General features: G+C 42.0%; 1 protein-coding gene across 4 annotated transcripts in view; it reads left to right on the top strand.

The window, feature by feature from the left end:
- man2a1 (mannosidase, alpha, class 2A, member 1) overlaps positions 1-21562 on the top strand; it is a 159055-nt gene that overhangs the window by 28775 nt on the left and 108718 nt on the right. For all 4 annotated transcript variants that reach the window (XM_078214678.1, XM_078214677.1, XM_078214681.1 and 1 more), the window contains exon 3: positions 8141-8285. In XM_078214678.1, coding sequence (XP_078070804.1) covers positions 8141-8285 — 145 coding nt within the window. The remainder of the gene's footprint in view (positions 1-8140; positions 8286-21562) is intronic.

Genomic DNA, 21562 nt, shown 5'->3' with positions numbered 1-21562 from the left:
ATGTATAAAATGCCTTAGGATTCTCCTTAATCCTGGCTGCCAAGGACATTTTGTGACTCCTTTTTGCCCTTCTAACTCCCTGTTTGAGTTCTTTTCTACTTTCTCTGTATTCCTCCAGTGCTCCATCTGTTTTTAGCTGCCTGGAACTCATGTATGCCTCTTTTTTATTTTTGATTAGACCCACAATTTCACTGGTTATCCATGGCTCCCGTATCCTTCCTCTTTACAGGCACATGCCTGTCCTGCAGTCCTATCAACTGCCCCTTAAAAGACTCCCACATGCCAGATGTGGATTTACCCTTGAACAGCCTCTCCCAATCAACAGCCACCAAATCCTGCCTAATCCAGCTGTAGTTAGCCTTCCCCCAATTCAGCACCTTACCCATAGAAACAGAAAATTACAGCTCAGAAACAAGTCTTTTGGCCCTTCTTGTCTGTGCCGAACCATTTTTTGCCTAGTCCCACTGACCTGCACTTGGACCATATCCCCCCACACCCCTCTCATCCATGAACCCGTCCAAGTTTTTCTTAAATGTTAAAAGTGACCCCGCATTGACCACTTTATCCGGCAGCTCATTCCACACTCCCACCACTCTCTGCGTGGACAACACTCATCTTTTTCCATTACTATCCTAAAGTTTACAGAATTGTGGTCACTATTTGCCACATGTTCCCCTACTGAAACTTTGATGACCTGACCGGGCTCATTCCCCAGTACTAGGTCCAGTATAGCCCCCTCTCTAGTTGGACTGTCAACATATTGTTCCAAAGAGTCTTCCTGTACGCATTTTATAAATTCTTCCCCGTCCAGGCCCCCAGCCCTAAGCGATTTCCAGTCTCTACAAGGGAAATTAAAGTCTCCCACTACAACAACCCTATTTTTTCTGCACCTGTCCAGAATCTCCTTACATGTCTGTTCCTCAACTTCCCGTGGGCTGTTGGGAAGCCTGTAGTATACCCCCAGCATAGTGACTGCGCCCTTCCTGTTTCTGAGCTCCACCCACAGTGACTCATTACCTGACCCTTCCAAATTGTCCACCCTCTGTACCGCTGTAATATGCTCCCTAACCAGCATTGCTACTCCCCCACCTCTTCTAGCCCCTTCTCTGTCTCGCCTAAAACACTTTTATACCCCGGAATATTCAGCTGCCAGTCCTGTCCTGTTAACCAAGTCTCCGTCACTGCAACCACATCCAAGTTCCGCGCAAGCATTAAGGCTCTAAGCTCGTCTGTCTTGCCCGTGACGTTCCTTGCATTGAAGCAGATGCACTCCAGACCTCCAGGCCCACTGAGGTCATCCTCCCCCAGAATGCTCTTCCTCTTAGATAGCTTTGTCTTGGCCCCAACCTCTATGCTTATTGACCTATTGTTCTGATCCCCACCCCCCTGCCACATTAGTTTAAACCCACCCGAACCACACTAGCAAAACTCCCAGCTAGGATATTCGTGCCCCTCCAGTTTAGGTGTAACTCGTCCTTCTTGTACAGGTGCCATCCTCTCTTGAAGACTTCCCAGTGATCCACGAATTTGAAACCATCCCTCCTGCACCAGTCCTTTAGCCACGCGTTCAGCTGTACAATCTCCCTGTTCCTAGCCTCACTAGCACATGGCACTGGGAGTAGTCCAGAGATCGCTACCCTAGAGGCCCTGCTTTTTAGCCTACTACCCAACTCCCTGAATTGCTCTCGCAGGACCTCCCTGCTCTTTCTGCCTACGTCATTTGCACCAATGTGGACAATGACGTCTGTCTGGTTACCCGCCCCTTTTAGGATGCTTCCTACCCGCTCAGAGACATCCAGAGACTTCCAGCATTTAAACAAACAAGATTTCACGTTTGCTTTTGCTATATTTTGGGGGAAATTAGTACTTTTGAAGCTCAAGCTTTTGTTAGAAGAGAGGATCTGACTCTCAGAGACTTGAAACAGTTGAGCAAAGATGTTAAGCAAGCTGTAGCAAAGCATTTGGGGAGTAACCTAAGACCAGGAGCTAAGAGGAATGGGATCTTTGAAAAATCGGCTATGCAACTGGGGCTTGAGGAAGACGGAATTAGTTCTATTAGTGGTCAAATACAACTGGACAGGATTGAAAAGGAAATAGAATGATTGGCTGTGGAAGATTGACTTAGAGAGTAACGAGTTAAAGGAAGAGATCGGGAAATGAAAAAGCTTGAAATGGAATTTGAGTTTTGATTACGTGAACATGAGAAGAAGTGAGGTTGACTCAGAGTGAACGCATCCTAATTTTGATTTGAAAAGTACCGAAATTTAGTGAAGCATGGGTGGAGATGTATTTTTTGTCCTCTGAGAAAATTGCCACAGATCTGAACTGGCTGAAACAACAATGGACTTTGCTTCTACAAAGTGTGTTGGTATGGAAGGATTTGGAAGTGTACTCATCTCTTTCAAAAGAGTACATGTGTGATTATGAGGAAATAAAAACTGCACTTACAAGTTGGTATTAGAGGCCTACGGGCAGAAATGTTGAAATCTGAGCAAGAGAATGGGCCAGACATATGTAGAATTTGACAGGGACATTTAATGGGTTGTGTAGGCTGATGAACCTGAGGCAGAACCTCAGTAATTGTAGGGACTTGACGATGAAGGAAATCAAACATAGTGTCCCTTTGGGGTTAAGCTTTCACCTGAAAGCTCACAAAGTTTGTAAAATAAGGTAAGCCTTAATCGTGGCAAACAATTATTAGTTAACTCATAAGATGATTAATAAAGGGCCTCACTTTTGAACTTTCCAGAGAAACTGGAATGAAAGGAAAGTTGTTAACGAGAAGAGGTCAGGCCCTACTAAGAAAGGAGTAGAAGGTAAAGATCAAGGTAAGCAAATGTGAAGGTTCTGAGGACAGTTTTAGTTAAAGGGGACCAACATGCTACTTTGTTGCAAAAAAGGGCACTTGAAGGGTGAACGCTGGTTAAGAACCAAGCTAGTCACATTTGTCCACTCAGGATATTCCCCCATGTCCTCACCGGTAAAGTTCATGAGAAGCAGGGAATCTCCCGCAGAGTCACTGAGAGAATACATTAAATGATGGAAGCTATAGAGATGTTTTGTTCGAGGATAAAGTATCCCTGGTGAGGCAGGCAAAGCAATTAGGATCCTTACAGAAACAGGATCAACACAGTTACTGATGTTGGTTGGTGACATAATGTTAATTGACTAAAAAGATTTTGATGCAGGCATTGATGAAAATTATTTATCTGCACCTTTGTATAAAGGTAATTTAAAATGTGCCTTAATTAGTGGTCCATTAATTGTTGGTATGGTACCTATTTTGGCTCCTGACGGTGCATTTCTTATTAGGAAATGGCTGGGGATAAGGTACTGCTGCATTCTGTTTTGGAAAAGCTCGTTAAGCGCTTCAAAATGAAATTATACAGGAAAAGCTGGGGGCTGACATGAAAAACTCAAGTTATTTTTGTAAAACTGCTGCTATGTTTAATGTTTGATGAAAGATGTGTCCACAGAATCAGAAACGCAGCCTATTAATTTAAAAATCACATTGAGGTATCAGGTTTAAAAGAAATGTTAATGGCAGTTGGAGGTGATGCAAAGCCATCTGAATTAAAAATGTAGACAAACTTTGAGCAAGATGAGGCAAGGTTTAGCAAGAGAGGGAAATCATGCTTTGCAAGGGAGTGCAAAAGCTGAGTCCAGTGCTGATACTATGGAGCTATGAGGAAGGGGTCTATGTTCTTGAGCATAAGTTAAAACTTCAAAACAAAGAGGCAATCATTCTTGCTAGACAGGAATTAGACAAAGCTTGAATACAGTGGGAGTTCGAAAAACAAAAAGAAATTTTAAAAAATCATGAACAAAGTAAACAGAAGTGTCAAGCTTTCCTAGCTAAACATCAACAAAACCTGAACAAGTTTTTAAAGAAGTTGAAGAATGAACTGTTTGCACAAAAGAAAATAAGAGTTAAAGCTGCACCTCATGAAAAAGAAAACTAAAATGTAAAATCATTAAGTAGAACCTAAAGTTGAAAACAATCCTGAATTTAAGTAGGATGAAATGAACTCAATTGTTCTGCAGAATAATTTTGATGTTTGGCTGGTTGAAATGTTGTTTCAAATAGAACTAATTCCGTCTTCCTCAAGCCCCAGTTGCATAGCCGATTTTTCAAAGATCCCATTCCTCTTAGCTCCTGGTCTTAGATTACTCCCCAAATGCTTTGCTACAGCTTGCTTAACATCTTTACTCAACTGTTTCAAGTCTCTGAGAGTCAGATCCTCTCTTTTAACAAAAGCTTGAACTTCAAAAGTACTAATTTCCCCCAAGATATAGCAAAAGCAAATGTGAAATCTTGTTTGTTTAAATGCTGGAAAGTTCCATTAAACCCATTTTACAATCTCTGGATTAGATACCAGACATGAGGCCCCAATGTTTTTGTGATCCCTGTGGGGAACAATAACCACAAATAACCAATTTATTGAATGACTCCCAAATGAAGAAATGACCAATAGATTCCACTTTTTGTGACTTTTACTTTAAAACAAATTGGAAACAATGCAAATTAAACATGAATTAACATGCAAATGATACCACAAATAAAAAAGTGAATTTCACGATTGTCAACACAAAAGTGATGCATCTTACAACATTTTTATGGCCTTTCTAATCTATGGCGCAATTTGTGATTGGTGTATTTATACTCTGAAATGCCTTTGTTCCTCCTTCCAAGTAATAATTGACCTCCCTATTCTTTCTGTCAGGATGTCTTGCCTCACATCTATCTGTGTTGAAATTTATTTGCCAATTATTTGCTGTTTCTGCAAGTTTATTAATGTCCTCCTGCAATTTGTTACAGTCCTTCTCAGTGTTGAGTATACCCCTTATTTGGTATCATCCACAAATTTAGAACTTTCTGATTCGAAGGTCAAACTGTTTATGTAAATTATGAACAGCTATGAACTCAACGCAGATCCTTGTGGAACACCACGTCTCACCTTCTATTTCTCTGAACAACATCCTTTGATTCCACTTTCTGCCTCAGTCTTGAAGACATTTCAAGACAGAGAGCAGAAAGTGGAAGTAAGAGTAGTCATTCAGAGTGGCAGAAGATGGGAAGTGATGTTCCACAAGGATCAAGATGCTGGTTCCACATTCTCTGACCATATTGATTGGTATGTTATTAGGCACATTACGGAAAGCCTTTTGAAAATCCAAATAAATGGTATCTGCTGCATTACTATTGGTTAGTCTCTTTGTCAAGCAAAAGTTCAAGTAAATTTTTACGAACATATAAACAAGGAGCATGAGTAGGCTCTGCCATTTAATAAATTGTTATAATCTTTAATTTCTATTTGCAATTCCATTATTTTTCCTAACACTGATGTTAACCTGACTATAATTCCCTGGACATATTTTACTCTCCTTAAATATAGGAATTACATTAGCTATCTATGCACCTGTCCTCTGGTACCACACTTTTTTTCTAATGAATTATTAAACATGAGTAGTCGTGCTTCTGATATAATTTTCCTAGATTATTTAAAATATAATCCATCCAGACCATGACTTTATCCTCTTTGAGTTTGATTAGATTATTCAATGCATCCCTTTTCTTTTCTCATCCTATTATTCAATGTCACGCCTATCTGTTCTTTCTCACTGGTAAATACCAGAGCGAAACGTCAGATATCTGAGCAGACGTCAGAGCAGCCTTCTTGAAAGTCAACCCACGGAAAGTGACTGGCCCGGATGGGGTACCCGGACAAGGACACAGATCCCGCGCGGACCAGCTGGTAGGGGTATTCGCAGACATATTCAACCTCTCTTTACAACAATCTGAGGTCCCTATCTGCTTCAAAAAAATGACCATCATCCCAGTACCAAAGAAAAGCCAGGCAGCGTGTCTTAATGACTATTATCCGGTGGCTCTGACATTCATCATTATGAAGTGCTTCGAAAGTCATGGCATGAATCAATTCAGGCCTCCCAGATTGCCTGGATCCACTACAGTTCGTCTACTGCCGCAACAGGTCCACAACGGACGCCATCTCCATGGCCCTGCACTCAATCCTGGAACACCTAGATAACAAAGACACCTATGTCAGACTCCTATTTATTGACTACAGCTCAGCCTTCAGCACTATTATTCATACAAAACTCATCTCCAAACTCCGTGGCCTCGGCTCCTCCCACTGCGACTGGATCCTGAACTTCTTAACCCACAGACCGCAATCAGTAATGATAAACAACAACACCTCCGCCACACACATCCTCAATACCAGTACCCCACAGAGCTGTGTCCTCAGCCCCTTACTATACTCCTTATATACCTATGACTGTGGCGAAATTCCCCTCCAACTCGATTTTCAAGTTTGCTGATGACACCACTGTAGTGGGTCGGATCTCACACAATGATGAGATGGAGTACAGGAATGAGACAGAGAATCTGGTGAACTGGCGCGATGATAATCTCTCCCTCAATGTCAACAAAATGAAGGAGATAGTCATCAACTTCAGGAAGCGTAGTGAAGGACATGCCCCTGTCGACATCAATGGGGAAGAAGTAGAAACAGTGGAGAGCCTTTAGGTATCCAGATCACCAACAACCTGTCCTGGTTCCCCCATGCTGACACTATAGTTAAGAAAGCCCACTCTACTTTCTCAGAAGACCAAGGAAATTTGGCATGTCTGCTACAACTCACACAAACTCTTACAGATGCACCATAGAAAGCATGTTTTCTGGTCATATCACAGCTTGGTATGGCTCCTGCTCTGTCCAAGACCACAAGAAACTACAAAGGGTTGTGAACGTAGCCTAGTCCATCACTCAAACCAGTCTCCCTTGTCACTGTCTACACTTTCCTCTGCCTCAGGAAAGCAGCCAGCAAAATTAAGGACCTCACGCACCCTGAATATACTTTCTTCCACCTTCTTCTGTCGAGAAGCAGATACAAAAGTCTGAGGACACATACCAACCGACTCAAGAACAGCTTCTTCCCTGCTGCCATCAAAATTTTGAATGGACCTACTTCTTAAGTTGATCTTTCTCTACACCCTAACTACGACTGTAATACTACATTCTGCACTCTCTCCTTTCCTTCTCTCTGTACGCTTGTTAAGACTGTTAAGACTTGCATTCCAACCATTATCTTGTAATTGAGTCTGTGTCTATATATGCCCTGTTTGTGAACCCAACTCTCCACTCACCTGATGAAGGAGCAGCGCTCTGAAAGCTCGTGCTACTAAATATATCTGTTGCACTTTAAGCTGGTGTTGTGAGACTTCTTACTGTGCCCATCCCAGTCCAACGCCAGCTTCTCCACATCATCTTCTCCATGAATGGTATGCTTTCTCTGTGTAGTGTGCAAGAAGCAATTATTTTCACTGTATATGAATACATGTGACAAATCAAATCAAAAATATTTAATATTTCTGCCATCCCTTTATCATCACCTGAGATATTTTGTCTACCTCTTAATGGTCCTATTCCCATCGCAGCTCTCCATTTTTACTGATGTATCTGAAAACATTTTACTATTTAGTTTAATGTTCCTTGCTAATTTAATTTCCTAGTTCCTCTTTGTTTTCCTAATTGTTTACCAACTTTTCTTTTAATCTCTTTGTATTCTCTCTGATTATGCACACCTCTCCTTTCTGCATACTTAATGTATGCTTCTTTCCTAACCCCCAATTGTCTCCTTAAGACTTTTTTGATCTGTGGACGTTCACTAAAATTTAATTTGTTCTTTTGTTTGAGTGGAATGTATTTTCCTGCACTCTGAACACAATTTTAAATGTTTCCCATTGTTATCCTACGTCATTGGCAATATTGTTACGCATATTTTCTCAAGTTCTAATCTCAGCCTCTCAAAATCAACTTTTCTTCAATCTCCTAACCTAATTTCTGAAATATTTATGTCCTTTGCTAGCATTATCTAAAAGCATTTTATATTACAGTTATTATTGCCTAGCTGTTCCCCTACTTTTACTTCCCTTATCTGCTTTGGTTCAATCCTTTTGAAGATCCAAAAGAGAATCTTCCCTTGTTAGGTCTGTTACATAGCCTGTTAGGAAGCAGCCCTGTATATTTTATAGGAACTCCAATGTCTTATCTTTACTTATCTCTTCTGTCCAATTAATTGTCAATTTGTGTCTGACCATTTCTGTTTTCTTCTAGATGTTAGATATCTACAATATACTACCATTTGACAACCCAGACGGTGGGGTTTGGAAACAGGGCTTTGATATCACTTACAATGACCACGAATGGGATGATGAGCCTCTACAGGTCTTTGTTGTGCCCCATTCACACAATGATCCTGGTGAGCAATAGACATTTTAAGAGTTGGAACATCTTCATAACTGTCTAGAAATTATGAAGTTAGTTATTAGTAATTGTTTTTTTCAGCAGGAAAAGGCAAGTTTACATGAGACTTACAATGCTGAATGGAAACTGGTGTTGATTAAGTCACAGGGGTGTGAAGTGTAACCATTTTGTGATGCTTCCTTTTTATTCGAGATCTGACTGCTTACGTGTCTTCCACAGGGTGATAGTTTCCATGTAAATTAACATGTAAAGAGCATGAAAGTCATTGGGAATACTGGAGTTAATATGGTTTTAGAACAACATGGCCATTGCTTACAAACCCACTGTAATCCTTTAAAGTGTCAGCTAATAGATGACAATTTCCAGGTGATTTTGAAAACATGCTCTGTAATGTTTCACATGAGATTGGAAGGGTAAGTCACGGCTCTTTTCATAGATGATAAATTGTTACCAGTGTGTAAGAGAGATAGCATCTCTCATAGGCATTCTTTGGAGTGGCTCATCTTTATTGGTCTTCACCTTCACGCAGTTCTCATCTGCGGTACTAAATAGTTGTTAGTATACAACAGCGGTCACAAACTGCTTGAGCGCCATCACGGGCAGGCCAAACAAAATGAGCTATCAGGTCTTCCACCCTAGCATGTGAAAATTGATTTTGGCAAACTGGATGGATGAGGCCAAATTAAGGTCCAGCAATTTTGAAGGCATGTCAGCGCCATGTTTTGAGACGTCTAGAGCTTGACAAAATAGGAGGTGTCCTCATCACCCACTGCATAGGGATCTATCTCCAGTCATTTGGACTTGTCCTGCCACTGAACAAAGATAGGTCAGGACATGAGAGTGAGACCGATGATGTGCAACTCTTCTTCATTATGACCCTATTCTCACCCAAGTCATATTCATCATCTTTCTATCATCTGACATCCATCATCAGTCTGCAGCGTTTCAAGAAGGCAGCTCACCACCACCTTTTCAAGGACAACTAGGGATGGGCAATAAATGCTGGTCAGCCAGCAACACCCATGTCCCACGAATGAATAAAAAAAATCTGTCACAAGTCCTGTGGCGATGAGCGAGTGACGTGACAGCAGGTGCGATTCACTGGGAGATGTAGCCGTGAACGTGGCACACCAAGTGCCTCAAGTCATAGGGAAGTTTTTCACTGGAAGGAAGCGGAAGTGGAACTCAGCTGTCCCCTGAGTGACTGAGAGCCCTTTTCAGGACTGCACTGCCCGCTTCTGTAACATAAAGAAGGGGCTAGAAAAGGTGTCCTAAACACTGTCTGCTTCATCTCCCTGGCCAGAAGCTTCAGCATATAGGGATCCCAGTGCTTAGACATTTTGCATCTTTTGCACTAATATTCATTGATGATAGGGATGTTTGTGGTGCCTTCTCCTCCAGTTAGTTGTTTAATTCCACCATTCACCATAGGTTGTAATGAACAGGAAGTTTCCTTTCCCGTGATGTGGCAGGACTGCAGAATTTAGATCTAATCCATTGGTTGTGGCAAATCTTAGCTCAGTCTATCGCATGCCTTCCCTGCTGAGCAACATGCAAATAGTCCTATGTCGTTCTTTTATTAGGTCTACCTCGTGCTACTCCACACATGCCCTTCTGCACTTTTCATTGAACCAGGCTTGATCCCCCCACTTGATAATAATGGCAAAATGGCGATATACTGGGCAATATGCCAGGTCGTGAGGTTATAGATTGTTGTCGAATATAATTCTGCCACTGCTGATAGAACATAGGAATAGAAGTAGGCAAATTCAGTCCTTCGAGCCCACTCCACCATTCAATCAGATCATGGCTGATCTCTCCCTGGTCTCAAATCCATCTCCCCATCTGTTCCCCATATCCCTTTATCCCATTTTTTAAAATTAGAAATATATCTATCTCCTTTTTGAAACCATTCAACAATTCAGATTCTACTCTGTCAAGGGACAGCGAGTTCGACAAATTCATCACCCTCTGCGAGAAGGAGGAGTCCTCATCTCCGTTTTCAACCTATGGCCCACAGAGCCTCATGGATGCCCAGTCTTGAGTTTCTTGATCTTTCCAAAATCTATCCCATGTGGCACAATAATACTATCCCATGATAGTACAACACAACATGATCAAGGGTATCTTCAATATAAAAACAGGACTTGGTTTCCAGATGGACTGTGCAATAATCATTCTGACCAGAGTAATCATGGTCAGATTCTTCATTGACAGGTAGATTGGTGAGGAGGGGGTTGAGTATGTTTTCCCCACATCACCTGCTGCAGACCCAGTGCAGTAGTTAGGTCCTTTTTGGACTTGACCAGTTCAGTTAATAGTGTGCTACCGAGCCACTCTTGGTGATGGACATTCAAGTGTCCCAACCAGAATACATTCTGTGTCTTTGCCACCCTCAGTGCTTTCTCCAAGTGATGTTCAAAATGGAGAAGTACTGATTCATCAGCTAGGCAGGGGGTCAGTAGGTTGTAATCAACAGGAGGTTTCCTTTCCCATGTTTGAACTGATGCTATGAGACTTCTTGGGGTCGACAACGATGTTGAGGCCTCTCAGGGCAACTCCCTTCTGATGTATATCACTGAGGTGTTACATCTGCTGGCTCTTTCCTGTCGATAGGCCAAAATGTACCTGGGGATGGTGGTCATAGAATCATAGAATCATAGAAACCCTACAGTGCAGAAGGAGGCCATTCGGCCCATCGAGTCTGCACCGACCACAATCCCACCCAGGCCCAACCCACATATTTACCCACTAATCCCTCTAACCTACGCATCTCAGGACTCTAAGGGACAATTTTTAACCTGGCCAATCAACCTAACCTGCACATCTTTGGACTGTGGGAGGAAACCGGAGCACCCGGAGGAATCCCACGCAGACACGAGGAGAATGTGCAAACTCCACACAGACAGTGACCCGAGTCGGGAATCGAACCTGGGACCCTGGAGCTGTGAAGCAGCAGTGCTAACCACTGTGCTACCGTGCCGCCCCACGGTAGCACAGTGTCTGGAAAATTGTTTGTTAGGTATGATTCCTTGAATATGACACTATCAGGCTCTTGTTTGACTGTGGGACAGCTCTCCCAGTTTTGGAACAATTCCCCAAATGTCAATAAGGAGGTTTGGCAGGTTTAGGTGTGCCACTGTTGTTTTCATTGTGTGGGGTCAATGCTAATTAATCCTTATTGATTGTGGATTTAGGTCAAGGTGAGTTTCTGGCTGGAGACACCAACATAAAAAACCTTGAAATGAATGACACTTCAGCACAGTGGGCTCTCTGTGCTTACGCCGCTTGACAAATAATGATGAGATTTTTTAAATCCAACAAGCTTTGAGAAGTTGAGAGGTCATAGCCAGTTGCTTTCTCAGCTCAGGGCTGCTGGAGTTCTTTCTGGTTGGGTATAGTTAGCAGTTTGAGGGTTTTTAAGTTCTCAAAAGGAATGTAGAGGTGTCAAAATGTCCACTCAAGCCATGTGGCCGTTCTTTACACTGGAAGCTTTCCCGCATCCAGGAAATTTTGAAATACTATAACCAATGGATCCACTATCTCTGTTGCCGCTTCCTTTAAGACCCTAGGATGTAGGCCATCAGGCCCTGGGGACTTGTCTGCCTTCAATCCCAATAATTCACTCAGTACTTTTTCTCTAATGATGATAATTGTTCCAAGTTCCTCCCTTTCTATAACCTCTGCATTACCGGTTACTATTAGGATGGTACTAGTGTCCTCCACCATAAAAACTGAGATAAAATATTGATTTATTATCTCTGCCACTTCGGTGTTCCCCACTATAACTCCACAGTCTCATCCTCCAAGGGACCACATTCATTTAGCTACTCTCTTCCCTTTTATATGATTATAGAAGCTTTTGCTATCCTTTTTTTCATATATTACACTAGTTTTCTTTTGTAATTTACCTTTGCTTTTATATTACTTTTTTAGTAATCTTTATTGATCTTTAAAAGTTTTACAATCTCCCAGCCTTCCACTGACCTTTGCAATATGGTGTGCCTTAGTTTTCGTCTTTATGTTATCTTTAACTTTCTTGCTAGCCATAGATGTTTTTCCTCTCAGGAATATGTATTAGTTGGCAGGAATTGAATATCTCATTAAACATCTGCCACTGCTCATCAACTGTCCTACCTTTAGAAATCACAAGAGATAAGACTGTTGCTCCTGAGGCAGTTCTCAGATGTATGAAAATCCAGTATTTTCTTTACACTCAGTGAATTATGTGACTTCTCTCTGAAAGCTCCAGAGACTCGATGTCTCCATAAAATCAATCTAATGTCCTTTGCAAATGCAACATAGTCATTGCTATAAGCCAGTGTCCTTTGCTTAGCAAAAGTGTTCTTTTCAAAAATGATCAATTCATACGTATGTCCAACCAATTACATTAACAAGTAATATTTTATATAATATATCTTCATAACGTATTCTTAGTGGCAATGAACATGGAAAAGTTGAACTGCATCCTGTAATGAGTGGGCTGTCTCCAGATCCTTCAAATCTCCACCATTTATTTGGCTTAAGTTAAGAATGTGATGGATATCATCACTGCTGGTAAATGGACTGGATATTGAGTTTAATGATGCAAGGGCCAAATGTGTGAGCTGCTGTATCTTACAAGATGCCATGTTTCTTGTGTCTTCCTGTGGATGATGCTACCTAGGGGGTTTTTCATCACTATCCTAATTCGAGCCTGGTCAGCGGTAGAGATCTGAGGAATTAGGAGATGGACCACCCATTATAGGGTACCCAAAAATCTTCCCTATTCCTGTTTTTACAGTTAATATGGTTGGTTCTTTTAAGCTTGGGATAATTAAATACTATTTTGTTTTTGCTTTGCAAGAAACAGTTAAATTGGAATGAGGAACCTACTAGCAGTTTTAGGATGCCCTGGATAATTGAAGAAATTAGAAAACAGGAAAATGGAAGGAGGCCTTTGTGAATAATGAAATTATAATTAAAAAAACTACACTCAAATGAGCAAACTTAAAAAACGGCTCGAGAAAAAAATGCAAAAATAGAGTTTGAGGAGAATATTTCAAAATTGTCAAAAGAAGCAATTACATTATTTGCAAGTATATCAGTAGAAGAGCTAGCTTTTGATTTTTGGGGGCTATTTCTGGTTTTCAGGGGCTTGTTAGATCTAAGGATTTAAGTTAGACACCAAACTGTTGTTGAAGTAGGAATTTGAAAATTCAAGGCAGGATTGTCTGGCTCTACCCGCCGCTGGGATCGTCCAGCCCATCGAAAGTCAATGGGCTTTTGGCTCGGCCAGCAATCTCCTGTAGTGGGTCCCACCACAATGGGGCTGGAACATCCTGGTCTTAATCTATGCCATGATGTGGAGATGCTGGCGTTGGACTGGGGTGAACACAGTAAGAGTTTTAACAACACCAGGTTAAAGTCCAACAGGTTTATTTGGTAGCAAATACCATTAGCTTTTGGAGCGCTGCTCCTTCAGCAGCTCCTTCAGAAGGAGCAGCTCTCCGAAAGCTAATGGTATTTGCTACCAAATAAACCTGTTGGACTTTAACCTGGTGTTGTTAAAACTCTTACTTAATCTATGCCTCCATTAAACAATATTAAAAATCGAGAGACTGGGTGCTGGGCAGGTGACCAAGAAGCCAACAGCAATTAAGCAGTTTTTCTTCATTCATCCACCTATTCCCCGCCTCCAGTGGCTGATATTAAACTAATTTCGAAGCCTGGAAAGTCAGGCTCTTCTGGATCAACTGGAGTACCAATCATTTCTTGTACATCAAAGCTTTCTTTTTAAGAAAACACATGCACAATGACAGCCAAAAAAGCTAGTATACAAACACTTTTGCAGCAGAACCCTTTGAAGAATCTAAGGGGAATAGAAAAAATGTATTTCCCTTGCAATATTTTTATCCCTCTTCCTCAGATCTCTCTCTTTTAAACTTTAATCCCAAAATTGTGTATTGGACAAATATAAAAGAGGAAAGAAGGCATTGTGTGCCAAAGAGGAAAGTCCGCCTGTTTCCCAACTGGAAACGATGGATGAACAGGGATATCCACTGCCTGCTGAAGTCTAGGTCTGAGGTGTTCAAGTCTGGCAACTCTGACCTATACAAGAAAGCCAGAAATAATCTAAGGAGATTCATCAAAGATGCCAAAAGACAGTACCTGACCAAACTAGAGTCCCAAGCTTGCCACACGGACCCCCGCTGACTATGACAAGGTCTGGAAGACATGACCGGTTACAAGATGAAGGCATGTAAAATCGCTGGCACCAACGCATCCCTCCTTGATGAACTCAATGCATTCTATGCTCGTTTTGAGCAAGAGGTCAGCAAGAGCACGCCCTCCACCCCAGAAGCCTCGGATTAACCTGTATCTGAGATCACCATTGCAGATGTCAGAGCGGCCTTCTCGAAGGTCAACCCACGGAGAGTGACTGGCCCGGATGGGGTACCCGGATGAGCACACAGATCCTGTGTGGACCAGGTGGCGGGGGTATTCGCAGACATCTTCAACCTCTTTTTACACCAATCTGAGGTCCCTATCTGCTTCAAGAAATTACCATCATACTGGTACCAAAGAAAAACCAAACAGCATGCCTCCATGACTATCGTCCGGTGGCTCTGACATCCATCATTGAAGTGCTTCGAAAGGTTAGTCATGGCATGAATCAATTCCAGCCTCTCGGATTGCCTGGATCCACTACAGTTTGTCTGTAGGTCCATTGCAGATACCATCTCCCTGGCCCTGCACTCAACCCTGGAACACCTAGATAACAAAGTCACCTATGTCAGATTCCTAATTATTGACTACAGCTCAGCCTTCAACATCATTATTCCGATGAAACTCATCTCCAAACTCCGTGGCCTGAGGCTTGGCTCCTCCCTCTGCGACTGGCTTTTGAACTTCCTAACTCACAGACCACAATCAGTAAGGAAAAACCTATGACTGTGTGGCCAAATTCCCCTCCAATTCGATTTTCAGGTTTGCTGATGACACCACCATAGTGGATCAGATCGCAAACAATGACGAGATGAGGTACAGGAATGAGATAGAGAATCTGGTGAACTGGTGCGACGACAATAACCTCCCTCTCAATGTCAACAAAACGAAGGAGATTGTCATCGACTTCAGGAAACGTAGTGGAGAACATGCCCCTGTCTACTTCAATGGGGTCGAAGTAGAAATGGTTGAGAGCTTCAAGGTTTTAGTGTCCAGATCACCAACAACCTGTCCTGGACCCCCATGCCAACACTACATGTTAAGAATGCCCACCAATGCCTCTACTTTCTCAGAAGACCAAGGAAATTTGGCATGTCCGCTACGACTCTCACCAACTTTTATAGATGCACCATAGAAACCATTGTTGTATCACAGCTTGGTAGGGCTCCTGCTGTGCCCAAGACCACAAAAGCCTGCAAAGGGTCGTGAATGAAGCCCAGTCCATCCCGCAAACCAGCCTCCCATCCATTGACTCTGTCTACACTTCCGCTGCCTCAAAAAAGCAGCCAGCATAATCGAGGACCCCATGCACCCCGGACATACTCTCTTCCACCTTCTTCTGTCAGGAAAAACATACACAAGTCTGAGGTCATGTACCAACTGACTCAAGAACAGCTTCTTCCCTGCTGCCATCAACCTTTTGAATGGACCTACCTTGCACTAAGTTGATCTTTCTCCACATCTTAGCTATGACTGTAACACTACATTCTGCACTCTCTCGTTTCCTTCTCTATGAATGGTATGCCTTGTAGGTATAGCGTGCAAGAAACAATACTTTTCACTGTATACTAATACATGTGACAATAATAAATCAAATCAAATGAATTTCACATTTTTTCTTTGTATTTGGTTATTGTTCTAACAGAAAATTGTAAACCTGAAATCCAGGTTTTAGAAGGAAAAATAAATAAAAGTTGGAAATTAAATGCATAAATACAATAAGCTGTAAGTATGAAAATAGGCAATGTTGCATGTTGCACACATTCCCTTTCTCACCTGCCCTGAGATGCATTCTTCTTCTCTGCACCCCCCCATACTCTCAGTCCTTCCTCCCTGTTTTTCTTCCTTCCCTCTCTCTCACCCACAAACATGGACTCTCTATCTTTCTCTCTCACACATTCACTCTTTTTCTCTCTCACACACACACACTCTTTCCCTCTCTCTCTCTCTTACACACATTCTGTCACTCTCTCTTTCTCTGAGGACAGAGGGAACATGCAATTGGAGAAGCTGGAGCAGGCTGCTTGGGAGGGACAGCGTTTGAATTAAGGAACAGCTGCTCACAGATTCTGTCTCTCCCAGGCTTTCTGCTCCTTGAATCAGATTTTTCCTCTTTGAACAATATACCTGCGCCTGCAATCGTTGTGCCCTGCACCATGGAGGAGCCATAATGTGAGGAAATACTGTACAGGTGGAAGACCTTTCTTGGATTTTTATCCCTGGTTTTGTTTTTTCACTGGCTACTTGTAATGCCCATGTGTAATGTAAAACCTGGTTGAATGTGAGGTCATACCCCAGAGACGAGGAGATTGTCAATGATGGAGAAGGTATTTAATAACTACCACACAGATTCACTAGGTTAGTGCCTTGCATGAAGTACAAATATGAAGAACCAGAGGTGGCAAGGCAACCAAGTGTTGCAGTGTGACTGTTGCAGAACTGGGTGATGCTGCAGCTTAGGAATTGACATTTCACTTCTGGGACCTGCCATTAAAATTCAGAATAATGAGATGAAACTCTCCTCTTTCTGTTGGCCAAAAGGATGCTATGTGAAATGAGTTTGGCAAGTCTTAGGCATGTTCCTGTTGGACTTTGGCACCTAATTGTGCCTTAATTGGCACATTTGTATGGGAATTGGAAAGATTGTCACAATTGAGTTAGGCTGCAGCACATTGCTAAGATTAGAGTCAGTGGAGTTTTATTATGTATTTGGCTGTGTCATGCCTAAAATTATCTTTACTAGGTTATCTGTTTTCAATATACTATTTTAAAAGTATTATAATTGGTATAGCTGTCAAACCAGACAGGTTTGCTACAGAACTTGCTTAAGATACTACTGCGGATTTCCAAAACACTGATCACAATCTTGTTTTATAGGGTGGGCATAATCTATGTGTTTTAGTTTAGAATTCTGCATAGAGTTTCTTTGTAATGAATCTTTTGAGATAAGTAATGTAATGGTTCAAAAGCCAAATCGCGCAGATACTGGTCATATGAAAAATGAAATAAAAATGCTGGAATTACTCAGCAGGTTATGCAGTATCTCTGTAAGAGAAACAGAATTAAGGGGCAGAATCTTTTGGTTCCACCAGCAGTGGGAAGTGCGGCGGGCAGGGAAATTAATTTGTTGTGAGGCCAAAGATCAGTTTCCCGATGGCAGGAATAACTTTTGGAATTCTGTTCTCGGGACTTTAAAAGTATTTTGATTTCATTTGATTTATTATTGTCACATATATTATATACAGTAAAAAAATATTGTTTCTTGCACGCTATACAGACAAAGCCTACCATACATAGAGAAGGAAAGGAGAGAATGTAGTGTTACAGTCATAGCTAGGGTGTAGTGAAAGATCAACTTAGTACGTAGTAGTTCCATCCAAAAGTCTGATGGCAGCAGAGAAGAAGCTGTTCTTGAGTCGATTGGTACATGACCTCAGACATTTGTATTTTTTTTCCTGAAGAAGATGGAAGAAAGTATGTCCAGGCTGCGTGCAGTCCTTGATTATGCTGGCTGCTTTTCCGAGGCAGCGAGCAGTGTAGACAGAGTCAATGGATGGGAGGCTGGTTTGCATGATGCACTGGGCTTCGTTCAAGACCTTTTGTAGTATCTTGTGGTTTTGGACAGAGCAGGAGCCATACCAAGCTGTGATACAAACAGAAAGGATGCTTTCTATGGTGCATCTGTAAAAGTTGATGAGAGTCATAGAGGACATACCAAATTTCCTTAGTCTTCATAGAAAGTAGAGATGTTGCTGGGCTTTCTTAACTATAGTATAGGCATGGAGGCTCCAGTACAGGTTGTTGGTGATCTGGGCACCTAGAATCTTGAAGCTGTCAACCATTTCCACTTCATCCCCAGTGATGTAGACAGGGGCATGTCCTCCACTTCACTTCCTGAAGTCGATGACTATCTACTTCATTTTGCTGACATCGAGGGAGAGATTATTGTCGCCACACCAGTTCACCAGATTCTCTCTTTCCTGTACTCCATCTCATCATTGTTTGAGATCAGACCCACTACAGTGATGTCATCAGTAAACTTGAAAATTGAGTTGATGGGGAAATTGGCCAAACAATTATAGGTGTGTAAGGAGTATAGTAAGGGGCTGAGGACACAGCCATGTGGGGCACTGGTGTTGAGGATGATTGTGGAGGAGGTGTTGGTGGCACGTGGGCAGCACAGTGGCGCAGTGGTTAGCACTGCTGCCTCACAGTGCCAGGGATCCGGGTTCGATTCCCGGCTTGGGTCACTGTCTGTGTGGAGTTTGCACGTTCTCCCGTGTCTGTGTGGGTTTCCTCCGGGTGCTCCGGTTTCCTCCCACAATCCAAAGATGTGCTGGTTAGGTGCATTGGCCATGCTAAATTCTCCTTCAGTGTACCCAAACAGGTGCCAGAGTGTGGCGACTAGGGAATTTTCACAGTAACTTCATTAGAGTGTGAATGTAAGCCTCCATGTGACTGATAAATTAACTTTAACTTGTTGCCTATCCTTACTGATTGCAGTCTGTGAGTTAGGAAATCTAGGATCCAGTTGGAGAGGGAGGAGCTGAGCCCCAGGCCACGGATTTTGGAGATGAGGTTTGTGGCAATAATGGTGTTGAAGGCTGAGCTGTGGTCGATAAATAGGTTGAACTTTCTGATGCACAATGTCAGAAAATCATTTTGCATGAGTTAGCGTGTCATGCATGCTCAATAACAGACCACCTTGCTGGAAATCAACCATGATTGAATGGTGGAGTGGACTCGATGGGCCGAATGGCCTTACTTCCGCTCCTATGTCTTATGGTCTAATTCAATTCCTCCTCCAAATTAAGTTTCCTGATAGTGGAAAATTAAAACCTTCAGGTTTACAATTGTATACAAGTATTATGCATCTGATGAACTTCACTTCTTCCATGACTTTGAAATCAGTAGACACTGTTTTCACCTTCTTGGGGACTGCTCACAACTTGACCCATCTAGAGTGCTAGGAACACAAGGTACAGGAAAGCTAGAATGGGGGAGTAGGTTGGAACGGAGGCTAGACCTAGTAGGCAGGCTAATCTAGGAGAGGAGGGAGGCTCTTCGGGTACTCATTAAATATGCCTCCTGGGCCTTTGAGCCCATGAGGTAATGGATGGGCAACCACTGCTCACCCCCACCATAAAGTTTGCTGTGCTCTGCACAAGCGCCGGAATTCTACCGCCACAGAATCGGAATGGGTGAGGGGCGGACAACAGAAATGTCCGTTGACCTCGGGTGGGAATTTCTGGTCTTATTCGAGCGAGGCCGTAAAATCCTGTCCAAGACTGTATATGCTCAGCTGTCCCGCCCCTCCCACCCCTTTGGGAATCACACGTACTTCCGCACCTGACACTGAACTTAAACTTCAGAGCTGAAGATCCTGCCTAATGTTTCAGGTCATTTTAAAACTGATGAAAGGTAATTGACCAGAACAGATGTTGCCTGATGTACAGTAGCTTTTGTTGTTTTGCCATAAAATGATTTTTGTGAGAATATGTGAATGATGCCTTGCTGCCAATAGAAACATGAGGAAGAGTATATTAGTTTGCATTGCTTTCTCTTCTCATTTGAGCTCAACATTAAGTACAGTTCCTGTCTACTTGGGTTACAGGGTGACCTTTGATATGCAACCTTGCTTTTTGTCCTTGATTACAAAGATTTTTATCGCCACTTTTGCGGAGTTTAGAAACATAATGAGTTCACTATATTGTCCAAATTATTTTCAATATTTACGCTGCATAGGACATACTGTGACTTAGTGATTTTTAAAAAAACATTGGATTGAAATAATTCTCATTTGGACATTTTCCAGGATTAATCATGTTTGATTGCAAACACAGTATTTTGATTTAACTTATTTGTAAAGTAAGAACTTGCATTTATATAGTGTGCTCATGATCTTACATTTGATGACGTGCTTTGTTTTAATGTGTAGCGACTGTTATAATAAATGGCAGCCAATTGGTACATAGCAAGGTCTTTGTTTAATGTGCCTTGTTTAAACATTGTTACCTCTGATGGTGCAGAACGTCTACAGTGGAGTACCAGCCTGGATTAGATGTTTATGTGCTTTTGCAAACAAGGCATGAAGAGAGATGAGGTGGTCGGTGAGAACTTGGTGTTCTACAGGCTGTTTCCAGGGATGCACACTGAGAAAAATATTAACTGCTGCTAGAGAATCATCAACTCAGTGAAAGCTGTTTGGGCTGCCCAAAACCTGTTGGTCTTCCAGTACAAAGCATTGTTCCTGACATTGCTGCAGACTGCCACGTTCCAAGGTCTAGGATTGCATGCTGGGGGATGCATTAAAGCTTGGGGCAGCTGCTGCAGAAGCGCAGTGGGGAAAATTCACTGTCTAATACCTTTCAACCAAAGTGCACCGAGGGGCTGGGAATGGACTCCCTTGGGTGTATGACTTGCATTGAATGTATGAAAGGAATATTACATGTATCACAATTGTGTTGAAGCATCTCAGAGTGCATCATGATCTTTGTAGAAAACTTGAATATCATTGCACTGTCTCTGATGGCCATTTTGGAATGTTCTGTAATGTTCTTTTAGATAATTTGTGAACAAAGCATATTTTTGCAAAACAGAAGTTCACATCTGATTAGTAGGATTTGAACACACGACCTTTTGATTGAGTGGAGAGTGCTGCCACTGCTCCATAGCTGACTCTTTATTAATAATGATGAGTATTGCTAAGTGCTAAATTATAATGCTAGCCTTGCAATTTTTTAACAAACTGATAGGATCTAATGTTACGATCAGATTATTTGAGTTACATCAATGTTTTGGATGAAGGGACCAAATATATGATAGCTAATTTTGTCAAGGAACCTGTTAGAGATTTAAGTATCTGTGGTGGAAATCATGGATGTAAAGCACCATGATACTCCAACTGGAGTCAAATAGCTGCTGTGGACAGAGTGAAAGAAAAGGGTTTCCCCTATCAATACTGCTTATAAACTGTTAAGAATATTAGTGAATATCCAGAACCTTAGAAAGATGCGGAATTGAAATTAATAACATTTTAAGATATTCATATTATTAATTGTTACC

This window comes from Mustelus asterias, chromosome 6 (assembly GCF_964213995.1).
Source record: "Mustelus asterias chromosome 6, sMusAst1.hap1.1, whole genome shotgun sequence".
Taxonomy (NCBI): Eukaryota; Metazoa; Chordata; class Chondrichthyes; order Carcharhiniformes; family Triakidae; genus Mustelus; species Mustelus asterias.
This window is presented reverse-complemented; position numbering and strand designations above follow the sequence as displayed.